General features: G+C 35.8%; 1 protein-coding gene and 1 long non-coding RNA gene across 15 annotated transcripts in view; one reads left to right on the forward strand and one right to left on the reverse strand.

The window, feature by feature from the left end:
• Positions 1–10,922, forward strand: part of PTGER3 (prostaglandin E receptor 3) — a 178,954-nt gene extending 168,032 nt beyond the window's left edge. The window contains exon 4 of one of the 4 annotated variants that reach the window (XM_060625222.3): positions 10,665–10,922. In XM_060625222.3, the coding sequence (XP_060481205.1) occupies positions 10,665–10,914 (250 nt within the window). In that variant the 3' untranslated portion in view covers positions 10,915–10,922. Of the gene's footprint in view, positions 1–5,959; positions 7,610–10,664 lie in introns of those variants that run through there. The other 3 variants (XM_060625228.3, XM_060625225.3, XM_060625226.3) reach the window with 3 other exon arrangements.
• LOC132672857 (uncharacterized) overlaps positions 1–27,266 on the reverse strand; it is a 119,925-nt gene that overhangs the window by 15,528 nt on the left and 77,131 nt on the right. For 4 of the 11 annotated variants that reach the window (XR_013557544.2, XR_014138099.1, XR_013557548.2 and 1 more), the window contains one exon: positions 1,323–1,444. The exons of 1 other annotated variant lie outside the window; for it this stretch is intronic. This is a non-coding gene — a long non-coding RNA (uncharacterized LOC132672857). Of the gene's footprint in view, positions 1–1,322; positions 1,445–12,263; positions 14,234–15,092; positions 15,211–15,748; positions 16,176–23,864; positions 23,974–27,266 lie in introns of those variants that run through there. 6 more of the 11 variants (XR_013557547.2, XR_014138098.1, XR_014138101.1 and 3 more) reach the window with 5 other exon arrangements.

Consider the following 27,266-nt stretch of genomic DNA (forward strand, 5'->3'; position numbering starts at 1 on the left):
AAAAGAAACTAATAAAAATATAACAGACTAGGCTTCTTAAAGATACTGAATGGAATATGGGAATAAATAGGTAAGTCTCTCTAGTATTTATCACAAAAAGTGACCATATTCATGATCATGCTCTAAAAAGTTTTAAAAGGACATTTTTATTGCGATTCATTTTTTTTTTAATGCTCAAACTTAATTATTTAGTTTCTTTGCTTTTCTAAGAAGTAACTTATGGAGACAATGAGCAAGAGGATGAAATTCAGCATGAGAATAGGGAATCTCACCCCGCAGGTGTCTTGAGGCACACCAGGGACAGCAGCCAAGACCACATGGTCTCATTTCTGCCTCAGGTCAGCCCTGGTGGTGCTGCTTATCAGCGACATGAGAAGCAAAGGAGAATAACATAAAGACTGCTCATCCGACTGTATGTTTGACATCTAGTAATTTCTTTAAAATTTCAACCTGGGGCGCCTGGGTGGCTCAGTCGGTTAAGCATCCGACTTCAGCTCAGGTCACGATCTCGCGGTCCGTGAGTTCGAGCCCCGCGTCAGGCTCTGGGCTGATGGCTCAGAGCCTGGAGCCTGCTTCCGACTCTGTGTCTCCCTCTCTCTCTGCCCCTCCCCCATTCATACTCTGTCTCTCTCTGTCTCAAAAATAAATAAACGTTAAAAAAAAAATTTAAAATTTCAACCTAAGCAACTCTATTCAAATATGAAAAATAAACTAATAATTTCAAAACTCCAGTAGCAGTTTAGTAAACATTAATTTCACTTGTTTCTATAACATTTTACAATAAAAAAGGTAATTTCATTACTTTTTTGTTCTATTAGTAACTGTGAAAAAACAAAAACAGGTATTATTTCACTTTTACTCCTGAAAAAGCAAAAGTTGGCAACGTCCACTTAAACAGTCAGAGATAGGACACAGGCTCCCTGACTCCAGGACATAATGGTAAAGATGTCCTATGATGTCCCTTCTCTTTCCCCAGTAATACTAAAGTCTTTACACTGTAGTTCTAATTCTCATTACAATCTTTTCAAGGTAGATTTTGTTGACCCCAAATACAGGTAAGAAATCTGAGATTCAAAAAGATTAAATAAACTTACCCAAAGTCACTGGTAAACCTAGCTTCCTACCTCCACATCCTCACTATTTTTCACCCCTTTCTTTGCTGAAGTTCAGTGTTGAATGTATTTATTAACAATAGAAGAACTATAGAGCGTGCCCCTGGACTAGGGTATGGTGTCATGCCTCTTTGGGACTCAGTTTACCTGTCAAAAGGAGGGAGGGTAAGGGGGAGGAGGTGAATTTACCAGTGAAAATCCTGGACTTACCCAGAGTGGTAATTTTCCATGGTGGGGAAGATCAATCAGTGCCTCCTTGATCTCTCCAAATTCTGGCGGAGAGACAGTCCACCCAATTCGGGGGTCTGCATAATAATGGGTTTCAGGGATACCTGAATAAAGAGATTCCCAGGCAGGTCAGACCTGTGGCAGTGGGGTTGCTTCTTGTTTTGTAAGCCATGTTTAAAACTAGTATGTAGCTAAACACTGAAACAACCAAGAAGCACATTGAAAAGTGAGTCTCGCACTCCCTGACTCCCCTCCTCATGAGCAACCCTTGAATATCCTTCAGGAGACTGATCTTGCCCAAAGCTGTCTCCCAGAGTGTTCAACAGACCTTTAAATCTCAAGCCACACTGAGTAGGGTGCTTTAGATACATTGCTTATTTGTAGCTAGATGGGGCACCGTAGTAAACCACCCCTTTTTACAGATGAGGAAATCTAAGCCCAGAATGGGGGAAAAATAATAGAGAACTATACCCACAGAGAAGAGGCTTTAGAGAATAGTAGAATTTTAGAAAGTCTGTCAGGGGAAAAAAGTGATTATTTTAAACCTTTCGGTCTATTCAGTTGTAATTACTGGTACATTTGAGACATAAAATTTAAAAATGATACATTTATTTTACCTTTGTGCTCTTTTTCTATATACTTTCTAAAGGTGATACTAAAGAGCAATGAAATGACCAAAAACCATGTTGCACCAAAAAAAAAAAGAAAAAAAAAAAGAAACCCAAAAAAGAATCTGTAATTCGTATAAATCTCTAGACTAAACAGATCAGGTCACTGCCTCCATCACCCCATTTAGCCAACTGAGATGTGAACTATAAAGAGATTCAATAAACTCCTAAGGTCACAGAATTTAAAGTCTGCTATGAAAATATACCAGCTATTCTTGCACCATTCACTGTTTTTGATGGCTATCTTTAATCTATGCATATTATAGTACAAATATAAAATCTCATTTAATAAAGCAATAAAGAGAATACATCAGCTGAAACTATGGTCAGTAAACTGTAGATTGAATTTATGCGTTGCAAGTGACCATTTACTTCTACTTATAGTACCTCAAGTCATGGATTATTTGGGAAGGGTTTTTCATATAGGTGATATAAATTACATAAATGAGACAAAGATGATGAACATATGCATTTTTAGGTTATATTAAAGTTGCAGCAAAACAGATGTTTTCTATCAGCTGAAGTCTAAAAATAAATAACCTATATGGAAATTTTGGAGTTAAATCTGTCGGCTTCATAAGGAGATTTTGACATCTTTTTTTTTTCCTTTTTAAAATAGAAAATTTAATGCTATCAACTATTAAGCAAGACAGAAGAAGAAAACATAGTTTTCTTTCACACCACATTCTTAGAGGTATTTTTATAACTTACTATAATTATTTTAGAATACAAAATTTTAAATGGACTCTATAACGTTTCAGATGAGTTTCAGGACCAAAAGTCTCTCATTAGAAGGTGATGCATTTGTTCGTTAAAATTGTAAAGCTGAAAGGCATCTTTCTTGGAAATGCTGAATTGCCGTCTAAACTAAATAATAATAACCGTAAGACAGGTTTTGTGTTCTCTCTTTTATTTCACACATTCGTATTAAGATTAGCAAAGGTAGAAAGCAAGTTATAAGTGCAGGCACCAATCTACAAGTGGCCTTGAAAAGGAAAGCTGTTCCCAGGGAAAAGAAACCATTAAGATTATTCAAAAGCAAATGAATTCTCAATGTATTTTCACATTTGACAATGAACATCTATTGTGTCAATCACTGTGTTGTCACAGAGACATGACAGACACAGCAAAAGAAAATGTCCCATATAACCCTTCAACCCCGCATGAATCTCAAAATCCACTAATTCCATCTCCTATCCATTTCAGTCCCCTTGTCCTTAGCTCCTCTCCTCACCTCACTAAAATTCTCTGGGGGAGCGCCTGGCTGGCTCAGTCAGTAGAGCATGCAACTCTTGATCTTGCGATTGTGAGTTTGAGCCCTATGTTGGATGCAGAGATTACTTAAAAATAAAATCTTAAAATAAATAAATAAATAAATAAATAAATAAATAAATAAAATTCTCTGGTCAGTCATTATAATCACCTCCTTGCATATGTTCTTGAGGACTTCTTTTTCATAGCTGGTTCTGTTCCATACTTACCAGAACTAGACGGGTTGCAGGTTACACAGATGTAAACATTTGTCAAAAGTTATCAAGTTGTACATTTAAGAGTTATCCATTTTGTTGCATGAAATTTTACCTTTAAAAACTTTAAACAAATATTGAACTTCAGTTAGTAGGTTGGCTTTTTGCAATACTATGGGTTAGCAATATTAAAACTTGCTTAAACATATGAGTAAATATATTGAAAGTAATGGGACTAGTATTTTAGGGGGAAGCTATATATGTGGAAAGAAGAAACATTTGTATTGGATTGAAATAGAAAGTATTAATATAAACTCATGATTTTTAATATCTACCTACCTAGCTAAACACATTTAGAAGTGATTATAGATATAACCATATATGTGTATGTACATGTACATGTACTAGATATGTCCACTGAGATTATCTAAAAGTTATGACAGCATTAGCAATGAGCATACCTAATGCCTATGTCTTGATTTCTACTTATCATTTGCATTAAAAGGAACTAGACTTCTTAAAGAAAAAAAATGATTCCAGGTCTGTGTCAGAGGGAAAAATACAGCTATAAAGTATATTATTGGGAAAATTGATAACATTTGAATATAGGCTATGAATTTGATAACAGTGTTTATCAATATCAATTTTCCTGATTTTGTTAATTGTACTATAGTTATGTAAGAGAATGTCCTTGTTTTTAGAAAATATTCACTGAACTATTTAGTGGTAAGGGGTCACAAATGTCTCCAGTTTACTGTCAAATAGTTCAGAGAAAAATCATCTATCTATCTATCTATCTATCCATCATCTATCTTTCTATCACCTATTGAGAGAATGCAAATGATAAAAACAATTGGGAGAAAAAGTAAACAATTGGTTAATGTAAATAAAAATATTCCTTGTTCTCTTCACTTTGCCATAAGTTTGAAATCATATCAAAACAAAAGTTTAAACAATATCTTCAAAAGCTTCTTGTGTCAGTCAGTATAAGACTTAGTTTCAAAAATGGCCAAAAAGTGTCCACATTGTCATGTGTACCTTCATTGCTTCTCTGATGCCATCTTTTCCATCATTTTCTCTTTCAATGCTTTATCCTCAGATGTTCTTGTAACATATCCATCTTACAAGATGTCCTTGTTACATCCCTCATGTCCTTTAAGTCTATGCAAAAATCTCACCTTCTCAATTGGACCTTCTTCTTTTCTGTTACATCCTGCCTTACCCCCAACCTTCACACTCTTGATCTTCTTCACCCTGTTTTACTTTTTCTCTTCCATGACACCTATTAACTTTCTAACAACCATATGACTTATATGTCTTATTTCTGTCCTTTTGCCATTCTCTAGAATGTGAGTCCCACAGACAAGAGTTTTGTCTGCTGCCTTTTCTGGTATATCCTAAGACCTGGGACAGTACAAGTCACTCGATAAATATTTGTTGAATGGAAGAATTATTACTATCACATTGTCAGATTACCTCTGGGAAACATTTACTCTTTTGAATATTGATATTTAAGGATATTTTTTCTTTATAGTTCTTAGCTCACTGTAGTTAGTGTCTATTAGGTATTAATATCTGTCATCATGTTAAAGCAGTATAGTTTCAGCTATTTCTGAAGCATATATCTAACTTAATTGGAATAATTTAAGGAGTTTAGAGAAAGTACTTAAGAAAGCCATCTGAGCTTCACAAGGAGGCAGTAAAATGCTCTGGCTCCTTCTTTTTATCATCTGTTCCTCAGCTTTGAAGGTTTGGAAATAAGAAACTGGCTCACACTAATCAAAACTCATGAGATATACTGGTGAGCATACCAGTTTAAAGAATTCTAGTGAGAAATAAAATTTCTACAGATATCAGATATTTGAATCTTCTACTCAACTTATTTTCCTTAAGAACTTGACCTGCAGTTCAACAGATAAGTACAAAGTTACTTTCGTGGAATCAGAAAAAAAGGAATGAATTAGATTATGCTAGCCCAGTGAATACATTTTTCTGTCTAAGGACGGATCATCTAGGAATATAGTATTGGAAAATCCACTCCTCTGTACAGGCCATTTTCTCACTTCATGATGTTGAAAAGGATAGTATTATAACTGTGTTTGGAACACTCCCCCTTTTGAAGTTTCATGTTGATAATCGGTTCACACATTTCTTCCTTTAGTCATTTTAGTACACACCTAAGCCACAGTCAAGCCCTATTGCTATTGGTTTCCAAAGCAAATCACATTGTTCTTTGAAGATGATACACTGAATTCATTAGTTTAGCTTTTAGAGGTGGTATGAGGTGATTACTCCACTGTAACTCATGTCTCTATTGTCTTCAATTAGATAACAAAGAAAATGTTTAATAAAAGCTGCCTAATGCTTAATCAAATTAAAAAATTCCTGAACAAAGTTAGGCTTCATGAAGTTCTAAAATCTCACTAGGTCACTGGTTCTGGACCACAATACAGAAAAAGCACTTCTTCCTATTCCTTCCCCTAAGTGCAGGTAAAAGTCCTGGACATGATATATAAAACAAACATAAGAAGACTGTGAAGGTATAGAGAAGACTGACCAACTATGAACCTTGGAACCCAGGAAAGACCAAGATGGCCTTCCTTTTTGATTCCTATATCCTGGACTGGGTACTGGAGAAACCATACCTGGAAAAGCTGATGGGAACTGACGAAAAAGAGCCCTCATAAAATCTAGTTCTTCCTGGCAAAGGACAAAGAAAGGAACAGCTTAACAAGATGAAAAATTTTTAAATAATAACTGTCCTACTGCAGAAGTGCACCATGGAACAAAATGCAGCTCTAGCCCCATCACTGTCAGCAAAAGCTGAGTGGGGATCCTAGACTTCTACCCTTTCCGGGCTGTAATAGAGCCCTGCAGTGTGATGTCAGAGAAGCCAAGCGGGGAGATGGGAATCCCACCCTCATCCAGTGGTAGCAATCCTCTCCCAACAGTGTCAGTGGAAGTCAGCCAGGATCCTGGGCTTCTGTCCCCACCTGGCAGTAATAATGCACCCTCCCATCTCCGCAGAAGTGATACAAGAGGAAGCTAGTTGGGGAACTTTCACTACGAGCCAGCAGGGAAACAATTTCCTTCTTGCAGTGTCAGTAGAAAATATTAATACTTTTCTGACGTGGATCTCAATGTATGCAGAGGAAGTATTTAAGATAATTATATTACAAGTGAAAAGCAGTAAAGTAACTCAAAGGGAGGCAAAATTTCCACATTTGATTCTGAGAGTAGTAGACCTTTGTGGTGATGGAAGAATTCTGTATCTTGATTACAGTGCCGGCCAAAGGAATCTATATACATGTGATAAAATGACATGGAACCATATACAACATTGTACCAATATAAATTTCCTGTTTTGACATCATACTATAGTTAATGCAAGATGTAACCATTGGGAGAAAGTAGATGAGGGTACCCAAGGACTTTTCATTATTGCAGCTTTTTGTAAATCTATAATTATTTCAAAATCAATAGTAAATAATAAAATTTTAAGAGGTCTTTATTAGGGCATATTTGGAAACTTCTCCTAACCATGCAAAAACATAAGAAGCATACGATAGAGAGTTGGTATAAAATTATTAGAGCAGATTTCCTCAGTAATTGGTTGGGGGGGGGGGAGATTCATAGTTATTTATGACCTATTTGTTTCAGGGAATGCAATTTTGTTTTGATGTTGATATTATTATCAATTTCTGCTTTTTCTTTTTAAATTTGAGTATAGTTGACACAATATTATATTGGTTTCGGGTGTATGATTCGACAAGTTTTATACATTATGTTATGTTCACAACTGTAGCTACCTATCTGTCCCATGACACTGCTGTTACAAAGTCATTCAACTTCTTTTTATGTAGTCAATAATAACACTATATAAAAGCTCATGAGTCATCTTGCCTGGTCATTAATATAACTGACAAGTTTTTAGCATTTCCTAAAGAAAAGATGATTTGGGGCGCCTGGGTGGCTCAGTTGGTTAAGCATCCAACTTTGGCTCAGGTCATGATCTCACGGTTCGTGGGTTCGAGCCCCGCGTTGGGCTCTGTGCTGACAGCTCAGAGCCTGGAGCCCACTTCAGATTCTGTGTCTCCCTCTCTCTCTGCTCCTCCCCCACTCAGGTTCTGTTTCTCTGTCTCTCAAAACTAAATAAACATTTAAAAAATTAAAAAGAAAAGAAAAGAAAAGATGATTGATTATCTTCAGCTATCAGGGAATAGCAGCAGATACCTTGGAAGCCTGCGAGGATTTTTTGTTTTGTTTTGTTTTGCTTTTTTCCTCCTTCAAGAAAGTGAAAAAAAAAAAAAATAGAAAGGAGTCTCTGGATCTATTAGTGGCACAAGTAGATAGCAGCATCAAACTGTGATAGCCAAATACATCCGGACCTCATTGCCCATGTGTGTCTGATTTTTTTATCTACAGTGAAAATCCTTCCTGTCCTTCCAACCTATAGAAAACATTTTCTAAGTTTCTTCAAAGCCCAGATCACTTTTCTGGGAATTGATTCCATCATCCCCTTAACAGTCCCATTTGAACTATGTGATCTTCTCCACTGGTCACAATTGATTAGACTAGTAGAGGAAAGGAAATCCTATACTAATTTGGAATTGGGACACACAGACTCAAACTGAATAAACTTAAGGTCCAATGTTGCCAGTTTTCTATAGTCATTACTTCTTCTGAATCATGAAATATTCCAAACACAGGAAAAAACCTACCCAATTTCTTCCTACTGTAAGTTAACAGATATTAATGTACTACCATATTTCTTTCAAATTTCTTTTTTACTAAAAAACTTATGAACATTTAGATATAGAATTAAAATTAAAAAGGCTAGTACAAGATGTACCAACCACCAAAATATAAAAATAACCAAATTTTTGTCACATTCATTTATTTTTTATTTATGTTTTAATTGTGGTAAAGACACATAACACAAAATTTACCATCTTAACCATTTTTAAGTGTGCAATTCAGTATTGTTAACTATATTCACATTGTTATGGAATGGATCTCTAGGACTTTTTCATCTTGCAAAACTGAAACTCTATGCCCTTTGAACTATTTCTCATTTCCTCGTCCCCCAGCCCCTGGCAACCACAATTCAACTTTCTGTTACTATGAATTTGACTACTATAGATACCACACAGAAGTGGAACTATCCACTAATTGTCTTTGTGACTGGTTTATTTCACTTAGCATAATGTTTTCAAGGTTCATCCTTGTTGTAGCATGTGACAAGATTTCGTTATTTTTTCACACTAAAAATATTACAGTGTATATATTTTCCACAACTTCTTTTTACATTCACCGATTGATAGACATTTGGGTTACTTCCACTTCTGGGCTATTGTGACTACTGCTTCAATGAACTTGGGTGTGCAAATATCTCTCTGAGGTTCTTTCAGTTCTTTTGGATATATATACAGAAGTGGGACCACTGGATCACATGGTAATTGTAGTTTTATGTTTTGAGGAATCTCTATACTGTTTCCCACAGTGGCTGCACCATTTTACATTCTCATTAACAGAATGCAAGGCTTCTATTATCTTCACATTCTCACCAACACTAGTTATTTTCTGGTTTTTTTTATAGTGGCCATCTTAATAGGTGTGAGGTGATCTTGCATTGGGATTTTAACTTTCATTTCTTTAATGATTTCTTTAGATGTGCATTTCTTCATATGCTTGTTGGCCATTTGTATATCTTTTTTGGAGAAATGTCCATTGAAGTTTTTGCTCATGTTTAAATTGGGCTGCCTTTTGTTGCCATTGAGTTGTAGGGGTCCTTTACGTATTCTGGGTATAACTCCGTATATAATATTTGCAAATATTTTCTCTCATCTGAAGATTGTCTTTCACCCTGCTGACTATTTTCTTTGATGTGTAGAAGTTTTGAAATTTCATGTATTCTCATTTGTCTGTTTTTACTTCTGTACTTTTGGTGTCATACCAAAAAACCATTGACAAATTTAATGTCATGAAACTTTCCCCCTATGTTTTCTTCTAAGGTCTTATGTCTCACATTCAGGCCTTTAATCCATTTTGAGTTAATTTTTGGTAAATGGTATAAGATAAGGATCCAACTTCATTCTTTTGAATGTGAATATCCAGTTCTCCCAACACCAATTGTTGAAGAGACTGTTCTTTTCTCCATTGCGGAGTCTTAACACTTTTGTTGAAGTCATTTGACCATATGCAAAAGGTTTTATTTCTGGGCTCTCTATTCTATGCCATTAATCTATATGTCTGTTTTTATGCCAGTACCACACTGTTTTAATTAATGTAGCTTTGTATAACTTAATGTATTTTTTTAAAAAACTGTTCACAATTTTCCTTCTTTATATATTTTACAGCAAATATCAGACCACATAATTTTAGCCCTATGTGATTCAATATAAATCTCTAAAAATTGTGGACATTTTCTTTTCAGAAAGTATCATCATTACTTAATAAGATTGGCAATGTTACTTTGTTATCATCCCATACCTAGTCCAAAATCAAATTAGGAATTGTCTGGAAAATGTGTCCATTGATTTATTTGAATCAGGATCCAAACAAGGTCCCCACTTTAATTTGATTACATCTTGTAAGTCTCTTTTGATTCAGAGAAGTCCTACCCTTCCTCCTTTTCCCCTCAGGCATTGATTTATCGAAACTGGATTAGTTGTCCTATAGAATGCCTTACATTCTGGATTGTTTACATCCTTGTTCTGTCACTTAACTTGTAAATGGAAGTTAACTGGTGGCTTAATTGTATGATCATTTAACTATACATTGAAATTCACTCAGAACTTTGATTTTTTTTTTTTCATATCTATATGCAATTTTCTTAATTCACTTGCAAACTGGAGATTCTGGGGACTTTTCCTAGTTTCACTGGTTATTCTCAGATGCCTTCCCATGTTTCCACCCAGCATATGTAGGTCTTCTTCCCTTAGTAATGAATGTTTGTTGGCAAATTTTTTGAACCCTGAGTTGGAGTTCAACCAGTGGAGTACACCGGCTGTCCCCATTCATTTCTCACTATTCCTGCCACCCAGCTGTGTCCTTATTCTGCTACTGTAGGTAATTTATCACTTGTGTTCACAATCTGAAGTTTTTGGAAATATCTTGCCTTCTAGTTTATACAGATGTTGTCAATGGATTTCTCATTTGTTATCCTAATTCATTTGCTTATTTTTCAGGAGGAATTTTTTGGAGATTAAAAATCAACCTTGCTGCCAAGATCACATCACTGGAAGTTTCTCAACTTTCTTTTTGTTAAGGAAAGAAAATTATCACAGAAAAACCACACCTCCCAACCAATTCTTTTTCACTTTTTCCCCTATGCCCACCCCTAAAGGTAACCCCATCCAGAAGTTCCCATGCATGTTTTTTTTTCACTTTTACTACATGTATATGCATCCATTAAATTTGTATCCTACTGTTTTGTGAGTTTAGAATATTTACATATATGTTGTCATATTATATGTATGATTTGCTACTTGGTTTTCTTCACTCATAATTGTATTTCTTGAAATTTATCCATATTGAAACGTGAAGCTCTAGATCATTAATTTTAACTGCTGTAGAGTGTTCCATAGTTTGAAGAAAGCATAATTTGTCAGTTCTCTGACAAGAAAAATTATTCTATTTCACTATAATAAGTAGCAGTACGAAAGAAAGAAAGGAAGGAGAAAAGAAAAGAAAAGAAAAGAAAAGAAAAGAAAGAAAAAAAACCAGTGAACATGTTAGTTTGTGCCTATCAGCATGAGTTTCTCTAAGATAAATATTTAGGAGTGGAAGTGTCGGGTCAAAGGGCATTTGCATCTTCTTATGTTCATATGTGTAAGAGTTTCCTCCATGTGTATCTATACTGAAATTTGTGATGTTTTCACTTCTTATATCCTTGTAGGCGTGAAATGGTATCTCATTGTTAATTTATTTTACATTTTCCTGATTGAAATGTGAGGTTGAGAATCTTTCTTATTGATGATTTGGTTTTCTTCTGTGACTGGCCTGTTTATGAAATTTCTCCTGGTTTACATGTCAATTTCTTAATGATTTTCGAAGGTCTTAAAAATATCTTCTAGATAATAACCCTTTTTTGGCATGTATTAAGTACAATGGATTTTCTTAGTGTCTTCTGTAAATCTTCTCTGTCTCTCTCTTTCTCACCCTCTCTTGTTTTTTCAATTTCTATCTCTGCCTCTACCAGTGTCTCTATTCCAACAACTCTTTCTCTCTCTATAGCCCAGACTTTGTCCATGAAAACATCTTGGGAAACAGGCAGCATGCCAGTCTTTTCATTTTCCCAAATCTTTCTCAAACCCACGACCACCACTTACATTTCTTTCTGGAACGTCCTTTCTTTCTGAAGCATTGACACTCAATAACCAGATATTAAGAACAGAAGAATTCTACCTTTACGGACAACCTGTTTGTCAGTTGTAATCATGTTCTGTATATTAGTTTAAGTTCAACTGGTGTTTTTCCTTTTTATAGCATTTCTCTTATTACACTTTTCCTTATTCTGGATCTTTCCTATTCCCTATCTTTATCAGGATTTTGCAAGTCTGGTGAGTGCAATAAACAAAATGTTAATTGTGTGGTGGGTGAGGATATGGATAATAGGAAAAAGAAAAATAAATTCAAATTCCTTTATAAACATAAACCATGCATTGAATGAGAATTTGATGTTATGGCAAAATAAAAGTTGAGGTGATAATGTCAATTTATTTAAATGGGTAGATGTCAAAGTCAAAATGATTTGGAAAATAAAGAAAAGTTTCTAGAACATACCAGATTATATTATCACATTGTCTCCACACATACACAAAAATGGTGTTAATGCACAAATGCCTCTTGAAGATTATGTAAGTTTGTGAGTCTGAAGTAATGCTATTTTGAATATTAACATCTAGTTAATATAACTTCTTAAAGTGAAATATATGGAGTGAAGGTTTTCTTTGCTTTGTTTTCCTTTTTTTATCTTTCTCTTTGGCTTTTCTTTAGCATAGACTAGAGAAATAAAGTCACCTGTAAATGCTTAGAGTTATTTATTTGGATTCCAATTTAAACTTTCCATTATTTTTATTTTTATTTTTAAACACAGGCATTTGTTTGGTTTCATGAGAAAGCCCTCAGTTTTGTTCTCTTCTTACCAAAGTTCTTAAAATGGAAGTATTATTTTAACATTTGACAATAATAGACCAAAGAGTGTGATAACATCCAAGTCCTAAGTAGGTATTTCATCACCTAGAATAATATTTTTAACGAGAAAATGCATTAGACAAAGAAGAGTAGGGGATTCTAATTATAATAATTATAACTGGAAGAAATAGCTGACCTGGGATAACACATCTAGTCCAAGTTTGTATCCAATATAAATTTTTAAATCTAAAAAAAAAAATCTAAATAATATTTAGATTCTAAGTGATGAGTCAGATTTGGAGACAAAAATAGTAGCATGTAATGTTTAATCTGTTCAAAAATAGGAATGATTTCATTTAAAAAATGACAAACATTCTTCAGAGTTCCAGGCCTCCCAGTTATTTTAACATAACAATTTATCTTGGAGGAAGGCTCATAAACTCTGCACTGTTTAGTTTACTCCTGCACCTTGCAGGAGTTCACTTAGGAAATTGACTCTTAATTTGGTTCAAAAGGTCAGTGCCCTTAAATTAGGGTTTTGTGCAATGCAGAATACAAAAAGGTCAATAATATTATTTGAAAACATCATTATTACTTTGCACTCTATTTAAGCCTATATTACCCTCAAAAGAAATTAATTATCTTGGTGATTTTGTACCTCATTTGCCTCAAAGTTTTTTTTTGTTTGTTTGTTTTAATGATAAATGTAATATCTATATTAACTTCAGGTTGTACCTTGAACAGAATCTCACTCTGATTTACAGAATAATTGAAACCATTCTCAAAAATGTCCAATATAATAAAGGACAGGTAAGCTTCTTGTTTCATAACATTTTCCAAAAAGGCTTTTATTTCCAAGTAAATTTGATCTATTCTTATTTGCTATTAATTTAGCAGCCATGACCTGAATTTGATTTATTTATCTAGCTAGCTCATAAATCTTTGTATTAAGTCTTTGTATGTACTAGGCAATGATTTACCCATGACTCAAATTTTTAATTCTTCCTTCCATAAATTAAAAAAAAGTTAGAATTTCTGTTTTTATCCTCGAATATTCCTGGATAATAATTCCAGTAACTTATCTCTTACATAAGTCTGGATTAAAGAGATGATTGAAATTCATAACAAATGTCATTTTTGTCTCTCACATTATCCTACTACTTAGAAATATGAAATAAGGCAGTTTCATATTTGTAGTGCTTCACCCATATCAATAATCCTGTGAAAACTCAATGGACTCTTAGTGAAAAAGAGTAGTTCCTGCTCCAAGGTCCCTGAATGAGAATAATCTGCAACCTTGTGGTAGATTCTAGGACATAGAGCAATGCCAAGAACAAATGCTAGTTCCCACCAAAGGTAGGAGACTGCAAACTGGGTTAGGCCCAGGTTCTGGAAAGGCCTGGCAGCTAGAAGATTTTGAGATGAAAATAAAGTGATCTCTGTTACTTTCCAGCCCATCCAAGACCAATCAATAGGTCAGCAAACAGAAAAGATATTGAAATAAATATTATGTATTTAGTTCCTCCAATATGCTAGTGTTAGCATAGATCCATATTGCCAGGTTAGTGCTTATCATCCATGTGAACAAGAATGTAACCTCCCTGTGCTGCAGTTTTCTTATCTATAAAATAAAGACAACACATTTGCTAAAATAGTTCAGTACATTTGTTCTTAGGATAGTGCCTAACACACACAAAAAAAAGCATTCTTTAAGTATTTGCTATTATTGCTGTATTATTGTTGTTGTGATTATTAATATAATGAGTGGCACACCGATATGACACGTTGTGACAGAAGCTTAGCAAAGATTCTGTTGACTTAACTTCTCTCATCATTTCGGACACCAAATCATGATCACAATTATGTGCAAGGTCCTAATAGCTCAGGTATATCTCTGGAACAACACCAGATGGATTTTATTTTTTTCCCTGAAGAATGGATCCTCCAATTAAACCTAATCATGAAAGGGTGACTGGGTGACTCAGTCTGTTAAGAATCTGACTTCGGCTCAGGTCATGATCTCACAGCTTGTGAGTTGGAGCCCTGTGTCAGGCAGGCTCTGTTCTGACAGCTCAGAGCCTGGAGCCTGCTTCAGTGTCTGTCTGTCTCTCTCTCTCTCAAAAATAAATAAACATTAAAAAAAATTTTTTTAATTAAAAACAAACAAACCAACATAATCATGACTCATTAGGAGCCAGAGGTTTTTAAACAGTGCTTTTCAGATGGCCACCAGTTTCAGGGAAGGATTTGCTCTATGGTAGCCTGGAGGTCCCAATGCTTTCATCCCAAGATGATTTTTATCTTCCACCTGGAGGTGGGGTGGAATGACCTGTGACCACGTTAGCCCACTTTGAGGGCCTTGACTTAATGTGAAAATCTCAGGTTCTATTTCTGAGCTTTGCAACAGACTGGGGGCTGGGTCTCTGCATCTCAGCACATGGACTTCAGCTGCCAGGTAACCAGGTAACCCATCTGCTTACCACTCATGGTTCAGTATTTGAGTTTCAGCTCATTCTTCCTCTTCTCCTCTCTTTTTCTTCTCCTTTTTTTCCTCTTTCTTCCTTTCCTTTTGTCATTGGAGATTTTTCTCACTGTCATCTGAGGAATACATTTAAAGGGTACGTTTGCAATACTTCAGACGCAATCCAGTTGTACTGCAGTGGAGGGTCACTCAGTGTTTTTAGTCCATCATCCAGGAAAAAGTGGAAATCAAGATTCCATTTTTTTTGAAAGCCTAATCAGAGTTAGATTTGTGTTTCTTCTGTTGGCAACACTGTGCTAAAACTGACCACAAGGAGGCCTAGTTTTTCCAGGTTATAGGCTTTTCTACTTTATTCCCACAGCAGCCCAAATTCATGGGAGGAAATTAAGTGTGTGTGCCCAGGATCCTATTTATACCATGTCCTCCAAAAAACTGGTTTTAATTTTCTTTCTTTCCCATCGGTATGCAAACCTTAACAATGCAGTCAGCGGATCTGGCTTTAATCTTGTTGCATTATATTTTACACAGCCATTGTACACATTTTATCTGAAGTAAGAGCATGACTCAGTAAGCATGTGTATGTGTGTGTGGTACACTGTAATCGTAAATTTTTTATTATTTTTCAATGCAATAAGAGAGAGGGTCAAGCACAGGTAATAAAAGAGCTTATCAGAAAACAGACAATTTATTCCTCAGGGAAGGAAGGATTACAAATCTCAGACTTGGTCAGAAATGAAATTTTACAATGTAAACATTCACAATTTCATGCTAAGAACTGCATGTGGAGGTAAAATACATTATTATTACAGGTAGATTCCAATCTTTGGAATGGAGGGGGTCTGCAGGCAGAGGTTTCGTTATTGGATGTCCCAGCTGACTGCTCCAGAATACTCCAGCAGTTACACGCTGGAAAGAAGAAGCAGGTGTTATCAAATGACTCCTCAGGAATGTGACCTAAAGGGGACACTAATTGGAACACAGGCTGGTCACACAGCTCTCTTTGGTGGGTTGTTTTAAATGGTTGTCTGCATCTCTTGATGTCTGTGATCTCTACCTAGGTCATCTTCAACAGCTTCTCTTCCTGTAAACAGGGAAAGGAGTGCCGGGAAATAGGTGAGTGACAGAAAACAAGTGGGAGTCATAGTCACTTCTGGCCCTATTAACCAGTATGACACTACTTGCTAGGTTGGAGTTGAGTTTTAGTAATCCTTAGATATTTGTGGCTGCTTTGTTCAGAAATTGAACCTCAAAGCAATGACTACTGGTGAGTTTGGATGGTGTAGCCAAAATAATTCAGGATTCAAAGGGATCAAATCTCAGCCCCATTACTTGATCACTTTGTAACCTTGGTCTCATAGCCTATCTATGTATTATTATTGCAATTTGTGAAATGGCGATTACAATAACTTCCTCTATAGATTAATGTGAAGATAAACTAAGAAAACATAAGGTACAAATACTAGGTGCTCAGTATTTTTTTGGTTCCTTTTTCATCATGCTGTAGGTTAATTGTATCCAACTCTTCCACTCACAAAAATTGGGTTGGGCATTAGAAGACATTTACATATTCACATTGGGGATCAATTCACTCCATCCACACTAACCATTCTCATTGTTGTTCAAACACAACAGACATTCTCCTGCCTTAAGGGGATTGATCTGGCTGTTCCTTCCCCATGAATATTTTCCCAGTTATGCACATAGCTGACTCTTTCACCTCCTTCAATTCTTTGATCAGATGTCTTCTTCTCATTGTGGTTTATCCCAACAGCCTCATTTAAAATTGCAAACTCTACATGCTTTCCTCCCTGCTCCCATACTGTTGTACTATTGATTCTCCTTACCACACTCTTTTCCTTTTAAAAATATAATTATCACCTTCTGGCACTCTATAATATTTACTTTTCATTATGTTTTTTGTTCATACCTTGCCTTCTCCCACTAGAATGTACACTCCATAAAGGCTAAAATCTTTATTTAACTAATGTATCCCAGGTACCTGTTTCCGGATATATAGTTAGGGGACAATAAATTTTTTTAATGAATGCACACAGGCATTTCAGACTAAATTAGAATATAGAATTACTCACTTCCATATCCCCAGAGCCTAGAGTATAGAAAGTGTGAAATGTGTAATGGAAAGGATGAAAATAATTGATAAACATAAAATCAACTTCTCAGGAGGGTGAGAAATTACATAAACTCAGGCAAAACCCATAATCATTATTCTCTTCTTTCTGAACTTGACAAGCAAACATACTGGTTTAGGATTTTTTTTCTATGTTTGACTAGTATAAGAAAGTCAGAAGGTCAAGAAAATGTGGAGAATATTAACAGTTGCCCAAGAACTTTGTGTAATCCTGATGACCATTTATATTCCTGCTGGGTTATTTAAATTTTGAATGCTGATATTTAAACTAACACTGGATTGGGGCACCTGGGTGGCTCAGATGGTTGAGCGTCCGACTTCAGCTCAGGTCCTGATGTCACAATTTGTGAGTTCGAGCCCCGCGTTGGGCTCTGTGCTGACAGCTCGGAGCCTGGAGCCTGCTTCGGATTCTGTGTCTTCTTCTCTCTCTGCCCCTCCCCCACTTGTGCTCTGTCTCTCTCTATCAAAAATAAATAAAATTTTTAAAAAATTTAAACTAACACTGAATTAATATTAATCATTTTTGAAATAAAAGAGCAGTATGATGAAATTCAGATGCACCTCATCAGTGGATAGACCTACATTGTTACCCATGTCATTTTGAGTTTGGCTCAGCAGGATATTGGCATCTGTTCTTTTGAAGTAATCTTATCTCCCTCAACCAAGTGAAGAGACACAACTGATTAAGTCTCTTCTGAGAATCTGTCCTTTGTTATTAGAATTTTTTGCTCTACATAGTGTCAAGAAGGCATTATCTAATACAATCTTAAGAAAATACAACACCACCTTCACACTCAAAAGATGACATCATGCTCAAAGAATTTCTATAGAGTCAAACCCAAAATGAAGAATAATTTATAGTTGAGTTATTTGGAGGAATGCAAACCTCCAAATAGATGCATGTTATAAATACAAGCAAAGAAAGTTTATAGAAATCATAGTAAATTTCTGTCAAGAAGGTTGGAATTATCACCTGACTTTTTTCTGTCTCTGTTTTTAGTAGTTAAAATGATAGTCTGTCCCTTGAGATCTCTCTCTAATGGATAGTTTAGAACATATTAACCTGATTTTACACAACTGCTGTGCTCAGTCAACTGTACTCACAGTGTCATACATGCCTGAACAAGCAGGCATCGTGCAAAGGCTTTATGTGATGCTAGCATCTAGTTTTGCCTCATACCTATGCATTTATAAATTAACTGTGCCTTTGTCTTGTCTCCGGATATTGACACAGTTGAGGATTGGACAGGCTTCAATGAAGAAAGATGCCCTAGAGAAGCATGGAAACCATTTATATTCTACTTCATGACTAACACAGTCATTCACTTATTTTTGAACACACAGGTTAAAGGAAATATGCAATAACTCTCTGAGACAATGTGAGGACAGAGAATTAAATCAAGCATTTATGCCATCAAAAATATGTTTTAATGTGTGCAGCAGGCTCAAGTGCTCAAAACTCAAATGTCTCACTTTAAAGTTAGAACTCCCAGGTGGCAAATAAAACCACCAACATATTCATGATTCATTCTTACCTCTTTACATAAGCCTGCAACTGGGAACACAAATAAGGAATATGAAAGCTGACCCAGAATCTATCATTCAATATTATTCTGCTGAAAATGTTACATAAAAGCAGCCAGAAGTCAAGTAGGAAAAATCAAAATACAAGACCATAAGCCCAATTGTTATATTGTTAAAGCATGGATAAATAAAGATGGGTGGTCCTACGTACATGTTCTATATCAATCAGAAGAGATGAAAACCAATCTGCTCCTAAGACTCTGATGGCATAAGTATCACAGAATGAGAAATGTATTAAGTGGTTAGTGCTAAAAGTAACTTTTGAGGACCAGTTGATGTAGAGAATATACCAGAAAAACAGAAGATACCATCTTTGCCTTTCAGTTATATTTCTCTTATTAAGTTCATCTAAAGATTTGGGCATCAGGTGGCATGATACCCAATAATTGAACTGGCCAGGTGTTTCACTTGGTATCCAGAATTTATAGATTAATATTTATTCTAGTTTGTCATTCCCTTTGTTTGGTAGTATATTAATTATTATGCCCTTTTTACTTCAATTGGAAAATTATTGTTTCCAGGCTTCTCTGCCTAGTCACTGGTCATTTGTTTATACAGGCTATAAAGTGGAGTCCCCAGGGTCTGTTCCTGTTTTAGCTACCCTAATTTCCACCCTGCAATTAACCAAAGAGAAGTGAATATACAACGCCGAAAAGGGAGCCAACCAAGGGGCCACCATTAGGTGATTTTAGACAGTGAACATTGGCACAGCTATTAAATTCAATCAACAGGATAAGCACTAAAAAATATGGATCCAGATCACTGGTCAACTATTCAGATGCATGCTCTGGTTCCACAGTGAAAATCCAGAAGCTGTAAGGCCACAGTAGAAATTGCTGCATCCAGTTTAGTCAACAACTCACAGATAGTTATAATTAGGAGTCATCTAATACTCAACTCTTGCCCAAGGTCATAGAGGTCATTAATGACTGACCCAGAGCAAGAACCAAGAATTCCTTACTTAAGTACTGGGCTCTCTCCAACCAATCTTTAACCATGAGGATAATGTAGCTCTAAAATAAATTTGTACATATTTTTATGAGTTCTATGGCATATTTTAATAACCCCACATAATTTCAGATGAATCCTGGTTGAAGTTTCAAGGCTTTTAGTTCACTTTGAAATGACAAGTTATTTACAAATCTTAAATGTACTGAGCTATGTACTAACTTTCTTTTGTTTGTTTACTTGAGCAAAGGGAGGACAAGTAGCCCCAGACCTCAAGCCATTCATGCTGAGGAACTGGACCATATAAATCAAGAACTCAGGAAATAGCAAATACAACTTTAGTCAGTAGTAAATTTATATGCTGGAGTGGCTGAACAGTTTAAAAGTAACGTAAGGCAAGAAAGAGAACAAGGAAGAAGCAAAGTTGAGAAGATAAATTTTTCTTTAAAAACTCCTCTAAATTACCCCTTTTTCAATAGCAGTCTAGCCCAATTTAGATAAGCCAGGATGACTAATTTATTCTTTCAAAACATTGCTTATGTATCAGGATGTTATTTTCTACAATCAAAAAAGTAGTTTGTAGCACATCAGAGCGCTAAGGAAATTAGTGGATGAACAATCCCTTTGAGCAGGGTGCTGCTCACTTAATTTGTTATGGGATCGAACCATCTGATACAAGACAAAACTGATCTGACCATTCACCTTATACTCAAACTAGAAGTAAAATAGAACTAACTGCCTCTTTATTGTTGTCACTTTTCAGTCTTTATGTCACAAAATGTTAGATCTTAAAGTCCCTACCTGACTGCCTGGAGTACTGACTTCCTGCCAGTTGCATTATGTTGTCAAATGAGTAAAAACAAACTTTAATTATATTAAGTCATTGGAATCTGGAGCAACTTGTTATACTAGTGTTATGCTAGTGTTATTTACCCTGACCTGTTACACAAGTAATTTTTCACATAAGTGAGTTTTTTCATGTAGTACACATTATATATAATTTTTCTTCAATACTTGATTCTCCCCTGCCTTCTGTACACCTAGAAGATGTGATTATTGGCCCTTTAAGTTGAATTAAACCCTGTGATGGATTCTGACCAATAAATTGTGAGTATAAATTGTACGTAACTGAGATGGTGGAAATCTCATGTTTAATTGCCCAAGCTCTCTTTTACCATGCTGAGTGATCGAGAGGGCTTGGAAATCTCATGTTTAATTGCCCAAGCTCTCTTTTACCATGCTGAGTGATCGAGAGGGCTTGTGTTCTAGGTGGTGCAACCACCACATGGTAGAGTCCTCATTGACCTGGCTTCCTCAGTGACTGGGGAGTTGAGTCTCAAGTCAATCAGCAATGCATATATAATGTGAGCAGGAAATAAGTTGCAACTTTGAAGTTGTTTGTTAGCCCAACACAACTTAACCTATTTTTTTTTTAATTTTTTTTCAACGTTTTTTATTTATTTTTGGGACAGAGAGAGACAGAGCATGAACAGGGGAGGGGCAGAGAGAGAGGGAGACACAGAATCGGAAACAGGCTCTAGGCTCCGAGCCATCAGCCCAGAGCCTGACGCGGGGCTCGAATTCACAGACCGCAAGATCGTGACCTGGCTGAAGTCGGACGCTTAACCAATTGCGCCACCTAGGCGCCCCATCCTATTTTGATTAATATGTGACATACAGGCTAGAATATGTATATTATAGGATGTATATGTGTATATATGCATATATGTATTTAGCCATGTATGTACATATACATATATGTATAAATTTATGTACATCTATTCATATATGTACCTACATATGTATTAACATATAATATATATACACACATAAACACATGTAAGAGGTGTATTAGGCAGAATATGTCTATATGTACACATACACGCATATATACACATATGATTAGTAAATTGTTGCATGAGGAATTTTGATGATTTAACAGTGCTTTATTTTATAGAAAGTGTTTTTAAATTACATCTTTAAAAATGATTTTTAATCAATGTAGATTATTTTTTATAACACCATGACAAAAAGCAAGCCATACACCAAATGATCTGTGCTACAAGTTCTGCAAGGAGCTAATCACAACGTTTGTCCTCTCTGCATTTTAAACAGTATGAAAAATAAACATTAAGAAATAGATGGAATTGTGGATCTCAGAATATTAGCTTTTTCACCCTAAAAAAAGATCCGAATGGATTTTCCTACCCTGTCCCACGTAATGTGAACTGACTCATCCATCTACTTGCAGGGAAGCAGCTAGAGGAGTGTGGTTAATATCTTTGGAATTAAAAAGAACTAGGTTTAAATACCAGACATGCCACTTTCTACCCAGCTTCTCTTAAACAATATATTTTATCTAAGTTTCAGTTTGCTTATCTGTAAAACTGTAATAATACAGCCTACTTACAAGGTGGTTGTGAGATTTAAATGACACATTATACATAACACAGTTCCTGGGATGCAGCAGGGCACCTCTACATATCATGCAGAGGCTAAAGGCTCTGGTTCCTAAGAGTTCAGTGTATGGAACAATTAGCAAACAGGAGAGTGGGTACCACTTGAAGACATGCTGGAGAGGGAAAAGAGACTACTGCTTTGGTCAACAATGATGTTCTCCTCAATCTTATCCTTTAGAGAAAAAAAAGGGGGGGCAATAGGGAAGAGAGAGTCATGGTGATCTTCCAGTATTGTTTCCTCCTGGAAGGACACTCCTTTTGTCTCTGGACTTAGAGGAGTTGATTAATAAACTTTCCCTTCCACCTACAACTACCTTTTCTGAGTCTTTTGCATCGTTGCCATCATTACTACTCAACATTGAAAACTGTCTCCTCTCACTAAGAAGACATGATGATTAAGTGCAATGTGATATACTGAATTGGATCCTGGAAAAGAAAAAGGAAATTAGTGGGAAAACTGGTAAAACCAGAACAAAGTCTGGAATTTAGCTGATAGTAATGTACCAATGTTCATTTCTTAGTCTTGATAAATGTACATGGTTATATAAAATGTTAATGTTAGGGGATGATGGGCTATATATCAGATATACAAAACTCTCTGTACTACCCTTGAAACTTTTTTGTAAATCTAAAATCATTTCAAAATAAAAAAACTTAAAGAAAAAAATCTGTCTTTTTCTATAAGCTTGGGGCCACAATCACTAAGAATCTAGTTCTATGAATAAATTCATGGCAAAGCCTCCTTAAAAGAAATATGGATTAAATAGGGTGAGTCTGAGGGGTAGTTTGGGGTTCCTTTTAATATTCTGACTTAAGCATAACATTCTGTAACACTTACAACACTCTGTAGCAAAGCTGAGGCAAGATTGGCATATTTGGTATATCTGCACTAAATGCTAGTGAATAACAAGAGAGACATAAACACTTTAAAAACACACTACAATACGTAGCTGAATTCTCATAATTTTGTGAATCCTAAAAGGTATTCTTTTATTTTGCTTTCAACTTCCTTCTACCTGGGAAAATTCTTTTTAAATATCCAAGAATGATACCTACCCTTCTCAAATTCTAGATCAAGATGGGGAATGTTAGGGGCATCTGGGTGGCTCAGTTGGTTAAGCATCTGACTTTGGCTGAGGTCATGATCTTGCAGTTCGTGAGTTTGAGCCCTGCATCAGGCTCTGTGCTGACAGCTCAGACCTTGGATCCTGCTTTGGATTCTGTGTCTCCCTCTCTCTCTTTTCCTCCTCGACTTGCACTCTGTCTCACTGTCTCTCTCTCTCAAAAATAAATAAAGAATAAAAAAGAATTTTTAAAAAAATAAAGGGGAATGTTAAATGTTCATCCTCACAGTTCCTAGAGGGGTTCCATAGACATCCTTGCTGAATGCAACATTCACATGTCTACATTACAAATAACCTCAATGTTCATGGGATAATGGTAGGAGGCCATTTAATTTCAACAAACAAACAAACAAACAACCTCCTGTGAGTCAACACAGTAGAAAAGAAATGGTTAATATCTTTGGAACTAAAAAGAACTAGGTTTAAATACCAGACATGCCACTTTCTACCCAGCTTCTCTTAAGCAATATATTTTATCTAAGTCTCAGTTTGCTTATCTGTAAAACTGTAATAATACAGCCTACTTACAAGGTGGTTGTGAGATTTAAATGACACATCATACGTGACACAGTTCCTGGGATGCAGCAGGGCACCTCTACATATCAGTTCCACGTTCTGTGAAGAAAGCAAGGTTTGATAAAAAATAGAATAGCTTGAAACTATGACTGTCAAGATGGAGACAGAAACAAGTGTCACTCGAGAAGAAAAGGCATACACCTGGCCCTTGTTGGAAGGCATATCTTTTTCATAATTGTACACAGTATGGATTGTGGTCACAACTATAGTTCCAGCTTGCCTTTCAATCAGCATATTTCCACCCTCATGTCATTGTTCATGGCATCATGGAAAGATTTACAAGATACACTATACTAGCAGTGTCAAGATCACTGGAAAACACAACTCAGCTGATTATAAATGATAACTTTTTTTCTGTTAATTGCATAGTCACAGACAATTCAGCCAAAATGTGTTTGCTGGTCATTGCTTTAATCTTTCAATACCCCCATTTGGGAGAGAACAAATTTAAAAGTAAGATGATACAAAATGATGGTCATCCTCCTGGTTGAATTGGAAGGCTTCGCCCAAATCAGTGCACATTGGTGCCTTTGAGCTCAAATTCCAAGTAATTGGCAAATGTACACCTGACAACTCAGTGACCAGTAACAATTCTAGGAGCATTGATCTTAGTGGTGAAAACTTGTAATACATATAAGAGCTCTTAGAATAGATTTCAAGGCCTTATAAAACCAACTAATGATATAATGATATTTTATTCTATTTAATTACCAGTCATAATGCAATGTAATTAAATCCAATGGTATGAGGATAACAGTACCAAGATACAATTAAGTTAATCACAACACATGTAAGATCTATTTATGTACCATATAAATCTTCAGACAAGAAGGATCTAAATCTACCTTAATGAAAATAAGCATTTTTCTTGCATTTGCACATGATAAAAAGATACCAGTTTCCAAATTCTAAACAGTATAGGATAAACAGGCAATAACAGTGTTTTGAAAAACTAGATACTAACATTAACTGATCTTTAAAGAATTGGATTTAAGAGCATAAGAATTATTTCTTCTAGTTCAGATGCTTAGAGACCCCAGGTAAGAAAAAAATTAAGAATATTGAAGATGAGTATAAAGAGGCTAAATCACTATGTGGCACACCTGAAACATAGGTGTTTTGTGTCCACTGGACTCATATAGCCCTCAATGTAATGGTATTAGAAAATGGGGCCTTTGGGAGGTAATTAAGTTTAGATGAGGTCATGGAACCTTCATTATGGGATCAGTGTCCCTAAAGAAAAAGACATCCCAGAGCTTTCTTCCTTTTCCTCTCTCCACCAAATGTCTGTACAGCAGGAAGGTAGCCATTTACAGGTCAGGAAGAAGGCCCTTACCAGAATCTGACCATGCTAGCACCTTGACCATAGACTTCCCAGCCTCCAGAAGTGTTATAGATAAGTGTCTTTTGTTGTAGTCCATCTAGTATATGGTATTTTGCTAAAATACTCCAAATTAAGACACTGTCATTTTGAATATTCTTCCCTATTTTTCCATATATTTAACAGTAATAAGTTTTTGGAAACTTTCTTCTTGTGCTCTTTGCCCATTCTACTGTAGTGTTTTTCTTATTGGGCTGGAGGTGATTTTTTTTAAGTATATGTAAACTGTGCCATATTTTTTTTTGCTAAAATTTCCCCAGTTAAACATATACTTTTAAATATGATCATTTTTACACACACAGATTTTTTTTTATCAAGTCCAGTGTACCAATATATACCAGTATATTTTTCATCATCTTAGAGTTAAAATTAATTCATATTTTCTGATTTTTAAATTATTTCATTTTTATATCAAATTTTTCATTCATCGGGCATTAATTTTGACATATGCTATAACAGGAAGGTCAGCTTGATTTTTGTCCCCAAACATCAATTTTCCTAGCAGAATTTATCAAATAATCTTATTCCCCATCTGTTTGTGATACCTTATTTATTATATAATAAATCCCAAAATATAATTCCTACATATTATAAGAACAGTTTTGGGGCTCTTTCTTCTGAATTCAGATCACATTCTTACTCTTGAGCCAACACTATACTATCTTAATATAGTGTTGCTTTATACTATATCTTAACATTTGGTTACTGTGAATCAAGATGTAACGGAGGTACCTGGGTGGCTCAGTTGGTTAAGCATCCAACTTCCGCTCAGGTCATGATCGCACAGTTTGTGAGTTCGAGCCCCGCCTTGGGCTCTGTGCTGACAGCTCAGAGCCTGGAGCCTGCTTCGGATTCTGTCTCTGTCTCTCTGCCCCTCCCCTACTTGCTCTCTGTCTCTCTGTCTCTCTCTCAAATATAAAACATAAAAAAAAATTTTTTTTTAAAGATGCAATGTAAAGAGCTAACACTAGTTGGAAAGTAGACTTTAGAGTATGGCCTTTCTGTTTTTGCTCCTGTAGTTTTTAAATTCTTATGCAAATCAATGGAAGCATTGCCTCCTCTAAGAAGAATTTTCTAAATTTTTTTTTAATGTTTATACTTATTTTTGAGACAGGGAGAGACGGAGCATGAGCAGGGGAGGGGCAGGGAGAGAGGGAGAGAGGGAGACACAGGATCTGAGGCAGGCTCCAGACTCTGAGCTGTCAGCTCAGAGCCCGTCGCAGGGCTCGAACCCATGAACCATGAGATCATGCCCTGAGCTGAAGTCAGACGCTCAACCAACCAAGCCACCCAGGTGCCCCTAAGAAGACTTTTCTAAATCCTTTTCCTTCTCCCAGGTTGGGTTCGGTGCCTTTCCTCTATGTTGCTTCTTTACATTCTCATAACGTCGCATGAATAGCTTTGTTATGACATATATCTCACTGCATTATGAGAGCTGAGTATTTGACTCTACCAGTGGACTATAGTAAACTCTTCGAATGTAGGAGAATATGTTCTGTATCCATGAGGCCTTGAATAGTTTCTTGCCATATTAGGAGATGGAGAAATTTCCCTTCAATAAATCAATAAATGGTATCAGTTGAACTTTCCCCTAATGTGGATATAGGGGAAAAGGAAATCTAGTGTACAATTTAGGCAATGTTTTCATTAATCTAGGACTTATTACAAATATATACACTATAGTCATTTTAAATACAAATATCTAGGTATAATTCAGCATTGTCTTGATTTTGAATTTTCTTATTCTGCTTCAACAAAAACATTTGAATATCACCATTGGATATTCAAAAGCTTTGGTTTGTATGCAGTTCCTAGTCATTAGCAGTTAAAATGCCCCTTGCAGGGGTACCTGGGTGGCTCAGTCAGTTAAGCTTGGACTCTTGATTTTGGCTCAGATCGTGATCTCACGGGTTCATGAGTTTGAGCCCGACACCGTGCTCTGCACAGACAG

The sequence above is a fragment of the Panthera onca genome, chromosome C1, assembly GCF_046562875.1.
Source record: "Panthera onca isolate mPanOnc1 chromosome C1, mPanOnc1 haplotype 2, whole genome shotgun sequence".
In the NCBI taxonomy this organism is placed as follows: Eukaryota; Metazoa; Chordata; class Mammalia; order Carnivora; family Felidae; genus Panthera; species Panthera onca.